Here is a 15,297-nt window from a genome sequence, read left to right on the forward strand (position 1 = left end):
TATTGAAATCAAAGTGCTTAACAACAACCCTAGCCAGTGTGGCTCAATTGATAGAGCGTCGGCCTGCAGACTGAAGGGTTCTGGGTTTGATTCCGATCAAGGGAATGTGTCCAGGTTGTGGGCTCCATCCCCAGTAGGGGGCGTGCAGGAGGCAGCTGGTCCATGATTCTGTCTCATCATGGATATTTCTCTCTCTCTCTCCCTCCCCCCCCTTTCCTCTCTGAAATAAAAAAACATATTTTTTGAAAAGTACTTAAAAACAAAAAGTAGTTCATACTCCTCAGATGTATAAAGAAAATTCATTTTCTATAATTGCTGTATTTCCCCCAAACCCATGTAAAGGGTAGGTTTCAACGTGTGCGCTTAGTGTGTTGTAGTCATGTAAATCACGGGTTAGGTAACTGAGCCACTTTTAGGTAAACGATCAGACCCTCAGATTTAGTCCCGCTTTACAAGATTCCGTACTTCGTACAAGACTTTTTTAGGGATAGAAATTTGGTGAGAGAAGGCTCGGGTATTTTTGTGTGTTTTTTAAAGATGTTTGTATTGATTTCAGAGAGGAAGGGCGAGGGAGAGATGGAAACACCAATGATGAGAGAGTCATGGACCAGCTGCCTCCACAACCCCGACGGGGGACTGAGCATGTTATAAATAGCCACAGGGCCCTGGGCAGAAAAACAGGGTCCCCACCCTGGCTTGGCTCGAGGTGAAGGGGCCCAGCTCTCCCACCCCCACATTCACAGGCTCCCTCTTCCTTGTCTGGGCACTTCTCTCCCTCCCTCCACCCGCCTGGGTTTCTGCCTCCCAGGAGAAGAACAGGACACCTGATGAGCTCCGCCTCTCGCCTTTATTCCTCCTTTTCTCCGGGTTCTGGGAGGACACGCCTTCCCTTTCCTGCGTGTTGCACCCCCACTGTTCCCACCCCGTGGCCTCTGGGAGGAGATCTCTGTGACCCATCTTGCCTTGCTTGGCTCGGGGTGGGTGGACCGGAGCCTGAAGGATCTCAGTGCCTCCCCTGCCCTTACTGAGGGACTCGGGCCCAGGGGCGGAAGGCTGCGAGGAAGTGGCCACTGACCAGGAAATGAAAGCATGTTGCTGTCATATGTCCAGGGCATTATCCCTGTTACATCTAGCTCACTGGGCGTGCATCTGGCTGGTTATTAAAAACCGCTGAAGCGGAGTCAGCTCTGCAAGCCCAGGGGCAGCGCTGCACAGCCTGCTGGCTTCCGGAGGAGGCAGCAGGGAGCGAGGAGGAGCCTGGGCGAGGAGGCGATGATCATAGCCTGGCTTCCTGCCGGTTGGCCCGGCGTTTGCAATGGGAGCAGCCCTGGACCCAGTCAGCTGAGTGGCGCTCCCACTGTGGCAGCACCCTGACCACCAGGGGCCAGCTCCTGGGTTGAGCACCTGCCCCCTGGTGGTCAGTGCAGGTCATAGCAACCAGTCAGCTTGTTCGGTCATTTGGTCGCTTAGGGTTTTATATATATAGATTGCCTACTTGGTGTGGCTCAGTGGTTGAGCGTTGAGCATCGACCTATGAACCAGGAGGTCACGGTTCGATTCCTGGTCAGGGCACATGGCCCGGGTTTGGGCTCGATCCCCAGTGGGGGGGGTGCAGGAGGGGGCCAATCAGTGATTCTCTCTCATCATGGATGTTTCTCTCTCTCCCTCTCCCTCTTCCTTCCTCTCTGAAATCGATAAAAATATATGTATTTTTCGAAAAGAATGTAACTGATTTTGTCACCGACCACAGCTGATGGACGTGGCTGTGGCCTCTGAGAAGGAGCGGCCATCAGGCCTGTCATCTGGGCCTTTGCTCGGGTTCAGGCGGGCAAGTCATCCGCTCAGGATCAAACACTTGACGGTCAAAGGTTCCTCTTTCTCTCTGCTCCCACCTGCAGCCCGGGTGCGTGAACACCACGGAAGTGGACATCAAGAAGTCGTCGCGAATGAGAAACCCACACAAAACCCGGAAGGTAAGACCCCACCCTCACCCCCCTGGGCGTCGTGCTGACCTCAGGAATGACCTCTGCAGACGGCGGCCGTGAACACCTCTGCCCCCCCTTCATCCAGAGCCTTCGAGTGTCTCCCCTGCTCGTCCTTGTCGCTTGGCCAGAGGAAAAGCTTGGCCCTCAAGCCCCCGTGTCCTCCGGTCTCCTGAGGACCCCGCCCCCTCCTGGGGCAGCAGGTGTCTGTGCCAGGGAGGGGGGAAGGCTGCCGAGGGCCCCCCAACCCTCCATCAGGGAGAAGGGACCATCAGCAATGGGAGGCCTCTTTCAGAGACCAGGCGACGATGAAATGGAGACAGGGACTAGGTGAGAAAAATGGTGCTCATGAGAGAAAGGCATTTTAGGTTTTTTAATAATATGTTTGTATTTATGTTAGAGAGGAAGGGGGGGAGAGAGAGAGAGAAAGAGAGAGAGAGGGGCATCAAGTTCATAACCTAACCACGCCTTTTTTTCAGAGCTGTGCTTCTGTTTTACATCCCTAAGATATTTAGGATAGCGGTGCCTTTTTAAAAAAATATATATTTTATTGATTTTTTACAGAGAGGAGGGAGAGGCATAGAGAGTTAGAAACATCAATGAGAGAGAAACATTGATCAGCTGCCTCCTGCACAGTTACAGCCATGCCTTTTGAATTTTGATCAGAAGCTTAAACAGATCTGCCTCGAGGTTACCTTCCTGAATATATCACACAAAATCACCTGTCAGCAACTCTGTGACTGCCCATGCTGTTCTGTCTTAACCTGTTTCTTTTTTTTTTTTTTCATTTCATATAGTCTGTCTATGGTTTACAAAACGATATTCGAAGTCACAGTCCCACCCACACACCCACGCCAGAAACAAAACCTCCCACAGAAGATGAATTACAGGAGCAGGTGGGTTGACCTGTACCATGGCCTGTTAATGGTTTGCAGAGGAGCAGCTATGAAAACCAGGCGGTGAATGTGTAATAACAGGTGTTTTAAAAGCTTACTCGTAGGGTTGACTGTTTCATAGGGAAGAATTTTCCATTAAAAAGTAATGAAATTGGCTCATTGTAAGATAGGTAGTCAAAACTCCTCAGTATGTAACTCCCCAGTCCTTTATTCTCTACCCCATGTTTTAAAGTCACACGCACTAGTTTATTTTGTACCCCAACACGGGGTCTTATAGAATGAGAAGACCACATGTTGTCTACATCGCCATGGCTTCACCATGTCCAATCATGTGACATGATTTTCACAAATGAGTGATTATTCTTGTTTCTACAGTCTGGTTTCTAACTCTATATGCCTCTTGAAGTTTTTCCTTATCAACAACGCTTTGAAAACCAATAAAAAATATATATTTAAAAAACATAAAATATGTATAACACTTTAACAGAAAGTTACATTTTGTTAAAGCAGGCAGAATATTTAAATTCATTGCTGTTCTACAGCTATTGGTTATATTTACATTGAAGCAGATTTTAAATTTTTTAGCTCTTTCAGATCTCTCATGATTTTTTTTTAACAGACTTTGGAATTTTACTGATGTAGAACATGTTCTTGTTTGGAATTTCCCAGTTTATCAGAACTTAGAGCTGAATATTATGAAAATTAGAGCTGAAAATTATATACTTGCTACTTACCTAGTAAATAACTATTTCTTTAACTCTGTTTTCAGATAAACTATTGGCAAATACAGTTAGATAGACATCGGTTAAAAATGTCAAAAGTTGCTGATAGGTAAGTATTTGGAGATGTCCTTATACACTTCAACTTTTTATCTGACAATGAAATCTGATAAAAAAAATGATAACTGTTGGAAGGCGGCTGAGATAAGTGATTGGAACCCCGTCATAAATGTTATTTTGTTTTTCCTCATTTGTTTTTGAATATTTTTATGGATTTCAGAGAGGAAGGGAGAGGGAGAGAGAAACGTCAATGATGCGAGAGAATCATTGATCAGCTGCCTCCTGCACTCCCCCTACTGGGGGCAGAGCCCACAACCCCGGAATCGAACCGTGACCTCCTGGTTCATAGGTCAACGCTCAATCACTGAGCCAAACCAGCTGGGCTGTCCTGTTGCAGTTTAAATTAATTACAGAATGATCCGTATTGTCTTGCATCCCTAGAGGTCCAATCCTTGTGCAGCCAGAATCTCATACAGGAGATAATTCCAGGGCCCTGAATCTTCTCCCTCCTGCTGGGAGAAGTGGCCCTTTCACCTTCTGAATTTGGCCTTTCTTTAAATTCACATTGAGTTATTGCAGAACCTCAAAATTGGAATTAAACTCAGGTTTTATATTTTTCCCATTTCTTTATTTAAATCTGTTCTAAATATCCCTTGTGTTCTGCACTTTGAGGCATTGTCAGATCCTACCTCTTCAACTTTTTTCCTCTCCTCCTCTTACTTTAACTTCTAAATATGATTTTAAAAATGTTTTGCTCAGCGAGTCATTCCCCTTTTACCTAATTTCTATAAATACTTTGGAAAAAAATGACTTTTTAACCTCTTTTCCGAGTTGGCTCAAATCACTTCAGCTGCGGGCGGCTGGTCGACCAAGGATTGGAGCTGGCCCTTAGCCCTGCCCTTCACACACTGATCTCTTCTGTTCTGTTTATTGTAAACGGAGGGATATTGGCTCACACGGCGTAGGCATGTGGGGGCGGGGAGGATCCTTGGCCATATTTGTCTTCTGAGAAGCACAATAAGTGAATGCATGTAAATTATTGAAATGTGAAAGCGGCCATTGGATTTCATGCTGGAAACCAGCACGGATTCCTTGGCCACACATTTTCATAGTGTCCCTTACTTTGGGCTGGTATTAACCTCAGCCAGACAGCTGAGGGAGATGAATATGTTTCTTCTCTCCAGTCTGCTAAGCTACACGGAACAGTATTTAGACTACGACCCATTTTTTGTGCTGCCTGACCCTTCCAACCCATGGCTGTCTGACGACACTACTTTCTGGGAACTGGAAGCGAGGTGAGTGCCATGTTCCCGTCCCTCAAAATATTTCCCTGATTTCAGCATTTGGGTTCAACAGGAAGGAGCCTGTAGCTGAGTCGTGGTCCCCGTAATTTTACTCGGTGTCTACATTAGCCCGTGATATAGCGTTCTTACTATAAAGGCAATGGCTTTGAACCTTGGCTATTTGAATTTGCATTAATATTTGCATTTCCAAAAGACTAGTGCAGAATAGAGGCGTAAAGGTTAGGGTAGACCAGTCAGAATTGGGATCTTCGGTTCTTTAAATTTAGCTTATTGTCTTAGCTTCCTTAAAAGCCCACGTAGGCACAAGGGCCCATGTGTTCAAGTAAAAATGAATCCTAACTCCATACCTAAGTAAACATTCAATTTTAAAACAAAAGGACCTCCCTCTAAGAGAAATTGGCAAGAGACTGGCTTCTTAAGAAAACCAAAGCACCACTTAGGACTCCCTGGTTTCTTGCCCGAGCCAGGAAAGAATCCTATTACCAGTCTTGACCAAGTGATGAAAAGACCATTGCATGTCGCTTCATAGAGGGAGCCTTCTGTATCCTGTAGCACTTCCCCACCTTGGATGTGGGGACCTTCTCTTTCTTTTGCCTCCATGCAGGGCTTCTTAAATGCTTGAGCTTCACAAAGCTCTGGATGTGTAGGTTCTGGATTTCACAGATGGGGACCTAGAATTCCAAAGGGCTGATGCTCCCCCAGGATTAGGTCACACGTTTAATTGACAGCGGAATCATCAATGAGGACGTAGGCCTTTCGGTTCCCAGTGCATTTTCTCCCCAGACAGCATGCCACAATGCGACCGCCTGGGGGTGTGGCCACAAACTTGGGCTGTGGGGTCAGAGTGTGTGCCATTTGCCCCTGATCTCCTGCCTGTCGTTGGCAAGTAGTAACCCTCTCTGTGCTGCGGTTTCATCGTCTACCAGATGAGAATTAAAATAGTACCAATCTCATAAAGTTGTTGAAAGACACTAGGAGAATCCATATGGTGAAAAAAACTCAAAGATCCAACCGGTGCTCAACTGCCCGTAGACTTCATTATCGATGCCTCGCTTACACCTCACTACCACTGCATTCAGGGTCATCAGTCTGAGATTTCCCCGCCCCCCTGAGAGTTCAGTTAAAGACGGGAATGTCAAGACATACATGGTTCTGAGAGGAAATGTAATGGCAGCAAATAGGGCTTGTACTGCACGGAATGTGTCTGGTTTGCTCTTGTCTCCTCAAGCAAAGAACCGAGCCAGCAGCGGGTCAAACGGTGGGGCTTTGGAATGGACGAAGCGTTGAAAGACCCCGTTGGGAGAGAGCAGTTCCTCAAATTCCTAGAGTCAGAATTCAGCTCAGAAAACCTGAGGTAAGACGTTAGGTTGTTGGGTTGCAGCTTCCTCTCCTCCTTCAAGGTCACGGGAAGCTTCTCAAGGTTATGAGAGCTACAGTTGCTAAGGATTTCCTTGAGCCTCCCGAGGGACATTTTGTCTATTCAGGTTGCATCATCATTTTTTTTTATTCCATCCTATATAATAAAAGCCTACTATGCTAAGAGTCCGGTCGACCAGTCGGCCATTCAACCAATCAAAGCGTAATATGCTAATGCTATGCCAAGGTCACTCAATCACTCGCGATGACGTGCACTAACCACCAGGGGGTTTATTTTTACCCTGTCTTGACCCATAAAAAAATATTTTTATTGATTTCAGAGAGGAAGGGAGAGGGAGAGAGAGATAGAAACATCAGTGATGAGAGAGACTCATGGATCGGCTGCCTGCTGCCTTCCCCACACTGGGGATCGAGCCCGCAACCCAGGCCTGTGCCCTTGACCAGAATGGAACCCAGGACCCTTCAGTCCACAGACCAAAACTCTATCCACGGAGCCAAACTGGCCAGGGCTAACCATTTCTTATCTCAGAAATTCTATGCCCACTGGTTTCCCTGCTAAGGAATTGCGTATGAAACATTCCATCTATCACATATATGTGACGGGTTTCGATGCCCCTGCAAATGTAAGCCTTTGGGCTGTTGCCTGGGAGAGCTTCCTGCCTCTGCCATCCCATCATGCTCTGCATTAAATGGCCCAAAATTAGCTACTTGCCCTGATTTCTCCAGCGAGGGCCGTTCTGAGTTGAGCCCAGAGCCCTTTTAACTCCAGGAAAGGTTGGGTGTAATCCCCTTGCCAGGCAGAGCAGAAAGTCCTCTCTGTGCCGACCCTCAGCGCTCAAATGGACACAGGCCCAGAGACTACAGGACAGTGCCCGGCTCTATCCCCCCATCATATGCTGTATGTCACTCACCCTGGGACCCTCCAAACCCTAGTTCCTCTCTCATAAATGTGTCTTCCCAGCTTCAATGAAATGGAGGTTGCACAGAATGGGGGCTCTGGCCGATCCACTTTTTTTTTTAAAGATATTTTTATTGATTTCAGAGAGGAAGGGAGAAGGAGAGAGAGAAACATCAATGATGAGAGAGAATCATGGATCAGCTGCCTCCTGCATGCCCCACCCTGGGGATGGAGCCTGCAACCTGGGCCTGTGCCCTGACCTGGAATCGAACCCTGATCTCCTGGTTCATAGGTCAACGCTCAACCACTGAGCCACACCCGCCAGGCATGGCCGATCCACTTTTAACAGCAAACACTTAAATTATTTTCAGTATTTCCTTATGAAACATTTTACACCTTTGAATACAACTAATAAAAAAAAAATCGGTAAAGGCTCAATGTAGGAAGCCCTCAGAGAAAGTGAATTCATCCTTAGGCATCATTGTGGATCGATTTTATGAGGATTTTCAGATTATGAGACATTGTGTAACCAGACAATCAATGGGTCCGGGCTGCCTGTCACGACGTGAGCCAATTCAGCAGAGACAGGGGTGAGTCCTAGATGAGCGTTGATCCCAGTCCTGCGGGCAGCGTGGAGAGCAGCAGGGCACCCACAAACATCTGCTCTGCTCCCCCCCCCGTAAACCAGCTGCTTATATTGGGGAGAAGGACCAAGATCACTTGGGAAAGTAGGTAGATGGGCTAGTGGGCAGTTTCTGCTGCAAAATTGTTAATATTGTCATGATCACAGGCAGCGCCCAGGTGGGGAGGAGGGGCCACATGTCCGGGTGAGCGCCCAGGCCCACAGGCTGCTCCCAGCCAGGTTAGGGGGTGCCTCCTCCAGTCAGAACAGCACCATCGCGGCCAACGGAGCGTGATGACTGTCCCTTACCATCCTCGCTGGTCCCCAACAGCCTGTCTCCGCCCCATCCACCGGAGTGAATGCTCGGTGTCGCCCCACGCAGGTTCTGGCTGGCGGTGGAGGACTTGAAGAAAAGGCCCATCAGGGAAGTGCCCTCTCGGGTGCAGGAAATATGGCAGGAATTCCTGGCTCCGGGAGCCCCGAGTGCCATCAACTTGGACTCCAAGAGCTACGACAAAACCACGCAGAACGTGAAGGAGCCCGGACGGTACACGTTCGAAGATGCCCAGGTGGGTGCACGTGGGCCTCGCGTGGTGTCACGCACGTGCTCCCACGGAGTCGGTGGGCGGAGAGACTTGTATTTTGCTTTTCTTGTCATGGGCAGCCGTGTCCTATATTCCAGCTTAGGTCACGGTGTGTGACCTAACTCCGATCGATCTGGGAGAGTACAGGTCGTGACCCCTGAAAATACATCCTGCGTATCAGATATGTACATGACGATTCGTAACAGTAGTAACATGACAGTGATGAAGTAGCCACGGAAATAATTTTATGGTTGGGGGTCCCCACAACGTGAGGAACTGTATGAAAGAGTCACGGCATCAGGAAGGTTGAGAGCCACTGCTCTAGAGTGACCTGTTTTGAAAAGCCTGGGAATGTTTGTAAATGTATATGGTTTGGTGTGAACATTTGGTTTGATGTGAATATTTGAAATATTTGAAACCTTTTACTTCATTTTCTACTCTGTCACCCAATAGTAGGTGAGCAAGCATTTATCCAAAGTGGCCCTGGGGTGGGGGTGGCAGGGCGGGGGTACGGGAGTGGGGGAGAGATCAGCCAAAGACCTTGTATACAGATATGCATAACCCATGGACACAGACAATAGAGGGACATATGTAAAATCAACAAGAGGTTGAAAAAATATATAAAAATAATTTTTTTGGAAATTAAAAACAACAACAAAGTGACCCAACCTCAGTAACACATTCGACCCCTTCAGGTGTCTTTCAATATAGAGATTCTAAGACACTGCTATTTCTAAATGATTTATTATTACGCATCGTCAGAACTAAATTAAAGTAGCGTAAGATATGCCAGGCTTAAACCCGATTCGGCACTGATGAGAAAGTGGAATGCTAGATTCAGGCACTTGTTCATTTTCCAAGTTAATTTTTCAGTCTGCGAAAAGAAACGAAAGGAAATTTAGATGAAGATATTAACTTCCTGAGTCAAAATTCCAGTTTTTTTCCCCCTCAAATCAGACATAATCTCCCCCTTCAGAACAATTTGAATTTCCACTTTCGCTAAGAAAATATTATTCTCAAGAAGAAAGATAAACTTGTAACGAGAGGATATTATTTCCTAACGATGTGTTGCAGCTGGCCTTTTTAAATCAGAGCACGCATCCTTCATAATTTCTTCAGCCACCTTTAGAAAAGGATATTAACTCTAGGACGCATGTCGTATGTTAAATAACGGTGTTACTAAATACAATACAGTATAGAACATGAACAGCGGGCTACACAAATGCCCTTCCTTGATTTTACTCCCAGCTGAAAATATTTCCCCCTGAGGAGGAAACGAACACAGCTAACTGAACTGCCGTCCTCCCTCTGTGCTAAGCTCTCCCATGTGGAAATAATTCTGTCCGACAGAGACACGAGTCAGGGACCAGGATAAAAACCCTGGCCTGGCTTGCTTCTCTGCTTATTTATTTTGTATTTCAGTTCAAGATACAATTCCCAACATTTTTTTTTCCGGAGCCAACAATGCGTACGTAAACTGCTTGGCAGAACCTTCCTTGAAGTGGTAAAAGGAATATTTAGCCCTGGCCTGTGTTGCTAAATGGTTAGAGCGCTGGCCTGCACACTCAAGGGTCTCCGGTTGGATTCCCGGTCAAGGGCATGTACCTGGGTTGCTGGTTCGATCCTGGCCCCGGTCAGAGCACATGCGGGAGACAACCGATCAATATGTCTTCCTCACGGCGATGATTTTCTCTCTCTCCCTCTCTCCCACGTTCCGTCTCTCCCCCTTCCTCTCTCGAAGCTTGTCCTCCATCCATTTTATAAAATGGATGTGAAAGGGTTACCAGCCTTGCCGAGGCTCTGCGAGGACTACATTAACTCATACAGGCGCGCACTCAGACGCGAACCTGGCATAGACTCAAGTAGATTTGAGTGCTCTGCTCAACACTTACCATCCCTTTCATTCTCACGAGAACTGTATATTCTGCATTAGAAATGAAAGCGGAGGGAAATGGGTAAATTGGCCCAAATTTGTACCGTGTGACTGAGATCTTTAGCAAGAGAGTGTCTGACTCCCATAATGCCTGACTCCAGAACAAAGACATGATTTCACTCTTAACAGCTACAAACCGATACGGTTTTCAATGTCCCGGACGCTTGGAGAGGAACCTGGGGCTAGAGCAGCGGTTCTCAACCTTCCTCATGCCGCGACCCTTTAATAGGGTTCCTCATGTTGTGGTGACCCCCAATTTCTTTGTTACAAATGGAACATCATGAAAGCATAGTGATGAATCACAAAAACAATATGTAAGTATCTATGTGTTTTCCGATGGTCTTAGGCGACCCCTGTGAAAGGGTCGTTCGACCCCCAAAGGGGCCGCGACCCACAGGTTGAGAACCGCTGGGCTAGAGCGAGGCTTCATCCTCACGTATTGACGTGCATTCAGAGCAACTCCACGTTATTGCTGGTGTGTTTGAGACGACGAAACCTGAGTCATTTCTAAAATTATTAATATTTTCTCCAAATAAGAAAAAGACTGGGACATCCAGACACTCTCAGAGGGTTCGAAATTCGACATTGACCTGGAGTAGTTGGAAGCGCTAGCAGATTGATTTATCTTCCCCAATAATCCATAGCAATCAACAACTTGATGTAGAATCCCTTTATGACATTCTGTTAACGAAATTCCATTGACGTGCTGTGCAGCTCCTCAGCCAGTTTTAAAATTGATTTATGAATAAGATAATGAATTTGAGGATCTGCTTGTTCTGTCAGCATAAGGTGTTCTCGGCAGCAGCAGAATCAGCCTTAATTGCTACCTGCTTCCAGATTGGTTTCCCACCTGTCTGTTGTCTTCTGATCATGGTGGTTGGTTTCCCCTGAGAAATGACGGGGCCGCGCCCTAACCATTCTTTCTTTCCAGGAGCACATTTACAAACTGATGAAAAGTGATTCATACCCACGTTTTATACGATCCAGTGCCTACCAGGAGCTTCTACAGGCAAAGAAAAAGGTACCGGTTCTTTGTGACCTTTTGAAATCGGGGTCTCAGTTGTAATTCTTTGGAGTGGTGACCTCCATGGGGCCCCGGGGAAGTGGACGAAGGGTAAGTGAACACACCCTGAGACCCTCCCCAAACCTGTGCATTTTATAAGAGCCATTTCAGTTCTCTTTGCTTCTCTTTGTTGATCGCTTATTTTCTTTTTTGTTTGTTTCTGTAGATGTTCTTGCTTTACAACGTGTTTTTTTTAAGCTGTTTTTCATGTTTCATGTTAGTCTTCGATATGCCTAGTTCAAGGAAATAAAAAATTGCAGTAGCCCGGCGTTGTGGCTCAGTGGTTGAGCATCGACCTAGGAGGTCACGGTTCAATTCCCTGTCAGGGCACATGCCCGGGGTGCGGGCTCGATCCCCAGTAGGGGGCATGCAGGAGGCAGCCGATCCATGATTCTCTCTCATCACCGATGTTTCTCTCTCCCTCTCCCTTCTTTTCTGAAATCAATAAAAAGATTTTTAAAAAATAACAAGAAAATAAAGTCTTTAATAAAAGGAGGCCGTCCTTAGCAGCTCGGCCCCCTCCCGGCCCCCATGGGTTAGGACATGATTTGGTGTTTTATCATTTCCTCTCCTGTGTCTTTCTGCTCTGCTTTCTTTTCTTTTCTTTTTTTTTTTTTTACGTTCCCTGTTTCCCTTTGCCTTGCCCCACCCCGCACGTGTTAAGTCGGAACCCTCCATGGATCGCAGAACATCTTTTGAGAAATTTGCACAGAATGTGGTAAGTCTTCTTTGGGGAGGAATGACGCATCCTTAAGTCCAATCAAGCAACGTCCCCAGTTTCTCACCCCCGTCTCCCACTCGGGTGTAACAGCCAAGGTGCTGCCTCGATTCAAATCCAGAACTTGGTTTCTATCTACCCTTGGGTCTCAGCCCTTTCCAGGGTAGAAAAAGAAGTCTCCTGTGAAAAACTACAAGTCCCAATCAAACTAAGGTTTGCAGAGACCCCCTATGTTATAATACGAAAAATGAAGAAATCATTATTTTCTTCCGTTTTTCTTTTTATTCACTCTATCCCTTTATTAAAGAGAGTGCCTGGGTTTCTGTGATCTCCCCCTTGGCTCTCTGTAACGCTGAAAAGATTAAGAACAATGAGGGGGGGCCCATGCTTTCTACGTCTATAGGGAGAAAATGACCTATTTGGTCCGAATGGTGGCCGGTGACAAGCTATGCCCCTCACTGGCTCGCCACCAGGCCGCCCTTCTCCTTTCCTGTTCAGGAAAGCTGTTGAAAGTTGTTGCAGATTTCATTCGTTTTCTTAGCCTCTAGCCATGTGTTTGGGTGATATATTTGTATGTGGGATTGTTCCTCCTCTTCTTTTTTTTCTTTGTATTGTGCCAGTGCCTTGGGGACTTTCCGACCTGGTGCGAGCTCCAACTAAAGCCTTGACCGCATTTATTTTTATAGGGCAGGAACCTCCCCATTTTCCCATGCCATAAAAACTGTACTCCAACACTGAGAGCCAGCACTAACCTGTTATGAAAAGAGGTAGACCACTCTTGGTTTCTACTCCAGTTCGTCCGCATTGTCTGTGGAGTTGTCTGGTTAGCTCCATGCTGCTGTGCGTGTATGTGTGTGTGTGTGTGTGTGTGGTGTGCTGTGTTGTGGCTTCTGCTGTGACGGCTCGTTCAGTGGAGTTGTGTGTGTTGAAACGTCAGCCAATTGGATTCAACAAAGAGGTGGTGTTTGCTTTTAGTTTCCTTCCAAGATCTTGGCGGTGGGGAATGTCCGTCGGCTGTGTTTCCAAATGGCACGTGGTGACCGTGTGCAGGGATTTTTGAAAGACGGTAAAGAGCAGTGTCCACTTTGAACATTCCACGGGGTTGTACAAAGTGAAGGGCTGGGACACGCCGGGCCCCGGGAATGGATCACATTAGAAACTTCCCACCATTTTGGCGGGTTCTGTTGCCGTCTCTGACCTTTAATATGAGATGTCACCACGGGAAGGGAAGGGAAAAGAAACGCATCAAGATTTTGGCGGAGAAAGTTGCACCGTGCTCAGTATATTGTGTAAGAATCGTTTCCAATTCGTCCTTTCCCAATGTAATGCCGACAGAATATTGTTCATGAGGCTAGAGTGGACGTTTCTGTGATAGAATTAAAAACAATACTGCAACTTAAGGAAGATGGGAAGGGGAAGCCAAATGGATGTCTTTCCTCCAACCCCATCCCTGATTCTGACCAAGTTCCCCAACTCTTAAAACAGCACCACATTTACTTGTTGTTTTGATGTTTTCAGATTCCACATATAAGTAAAAGCATATGGTATTTGTGTTTCTCTGTCTGACTTACTTCGCTTAACGCAATACCGTTTAGGTTCACCCATGTTGTCATAAATGACAAGATCTTATTATTCTTTTGATGAATATTATTTTATTATATATATTACATGTATTAGATATAGATATAGATATAGATATAGATATAGATATAGATATAGATATAGATATAGATATATACTAGAGGACACATATATATATATACACACACACACACACACACATAGAGAGAGAGAGAGATATACAGACAGTCCTCAGGGATACGTCAGACTTGAAGTATGTCGTTTCATGGTTACGTCGCTATCTCCCATTTGTTTATTAAAAAAAGTTTGTCATTTGACATATGTGCTTTATGTTATTATTTATTTACCACAAGTGCTCCCATCTCTTCTTTATTCATTTAGCTATCACGGGACACCAAGGTTGCTTCCATATCTTGGCCCTTGTAAATAATGCTGCAATACACATAGGGCTGCAGATATGTTTTCCAATTAGTGTTTTCATTTTAGAGGATGGGTGGAAAGGGTGAAGGGGGAGAAGAAGTGCAGACTTCCTGTTATGAAATAAATCAATCCCTGGGATAGAATGTACAGCAGAGGGGATACAGTCAGTAACATCACAACAACATCGTGTGGTGACAGATGATTACTCGGTTTATTGTGGGGATCACATTGTAAGGGATATAAAGGCAGAATGACTCCATTGAACAATTAAAACAATATGCTATACTATTGTATGTCAACTATACTTCATTTTCTTTTCTTTTTCTTTTGTTTTTATGTTAACTTTTATTGTTGAAAGTATTATATGTACCCCTTTTGTCCCCCCATTAACCTCTTCTAGCCCGCCCCCCCATCCTTGCCCTAGGCCTTCACCATCCTACTTTTATCTATTTTTGTTTAATCTGACCCTGCACATTAGGTATGATCATAGTCATTATTTCACAAGTGAGAAAACTGAAGGGTCAGAGGAGGAACATGATTGGCCCAGAATCACACCTAGTTGCCCAAGAGGGACATAATTTGCCCAGCTGGCACTGACCCAAAATTTATTATGTTCCCAAATTTTTTCCCTCCCACTGATCACCTTGCTCCTTGATAAATGCTGCGGCCGGGTGACACCCTCCTCTGGAGGGTGAGCCCATTTTCAATTCGTGTTTCTTTGTGGAAGTTTAGTGTCCTGGTCCTGCATATTGTTATAACCTGGTTCTAGAAATAGCATCACACGTCCTAGCTGGTTTGATTCAGTGGATAGAGCATCAGCCTGTAGACTGAAGGGTCCCAGGTTCGATTCCAGTCAAGGGCACATGCCCAGGTTGCGGGCTCGATCCCCGAGAGGGGGCGTGCAGGAGGCAGCCGATCAGTGATTCTCATCATTGATGTTTCTCTCTCTCTCTCCCTCTCCCTTCCTCTCTGAAATCAGTAAAGATATATTTTTAAAAAAAAAAAAAGCTACTAAGGTGTGTGAGTCCACGGTTGTCAAACTGGCTGGCTGGCTGCCTTGCCATAGTTCAGTCTGCAGGTGTAAAGAGGGACTGTACAAGCTGATCACCAAGCAGCACTTGAAGTACCTGGCAGTTTTGT

General features: G+C 46.1%; 1 protein-coding gene across 1 annotated transcript in view; it reads left to right on the forward strand.

Moving 5' to 3' along the window:
• RGS7 (regulator of G-protein signaling 7) overlaps positions 1–15,297 on the forward strand; it is a 121,445-nt gene that overhangs the window by 103,091 nt on the left and 3,057 nt on the right. The window contains 7 exon segments of the mRNA XM_015560010.1: positions 1,899–1,973; positions 2,780–2,878; positions 3,648–3,709; positions 4,842–4,952; positions 6,190–6,315; positions 8,241–8,427; positions 11,307–11,396. Of these exon segments, the coding sequence (XP_015415496.1) occupies positions 1,899–1,973; positions 2,780–2,878; positions 3,648–3,709; positions 4,842–4,952; positions 6,190–6,315; positions 8,241–8,427; positions 11,307–11,396 (750 nt within the window).

This window comes from Myotis davidii, unplaced genomic scaffold (assembly GCF_000327345.1).
Source record: "Myotis davidii unplaced genomic scaffold, ASM32734v1 scaffold875, whole genome shotgun sequence".
Classification (NCBI taxonomy): Eukaryota; Metazoa; Chordata; class Mammalia; order Chiroptera; family Vespertilionidae; genus Myotis; species Myotis davidii.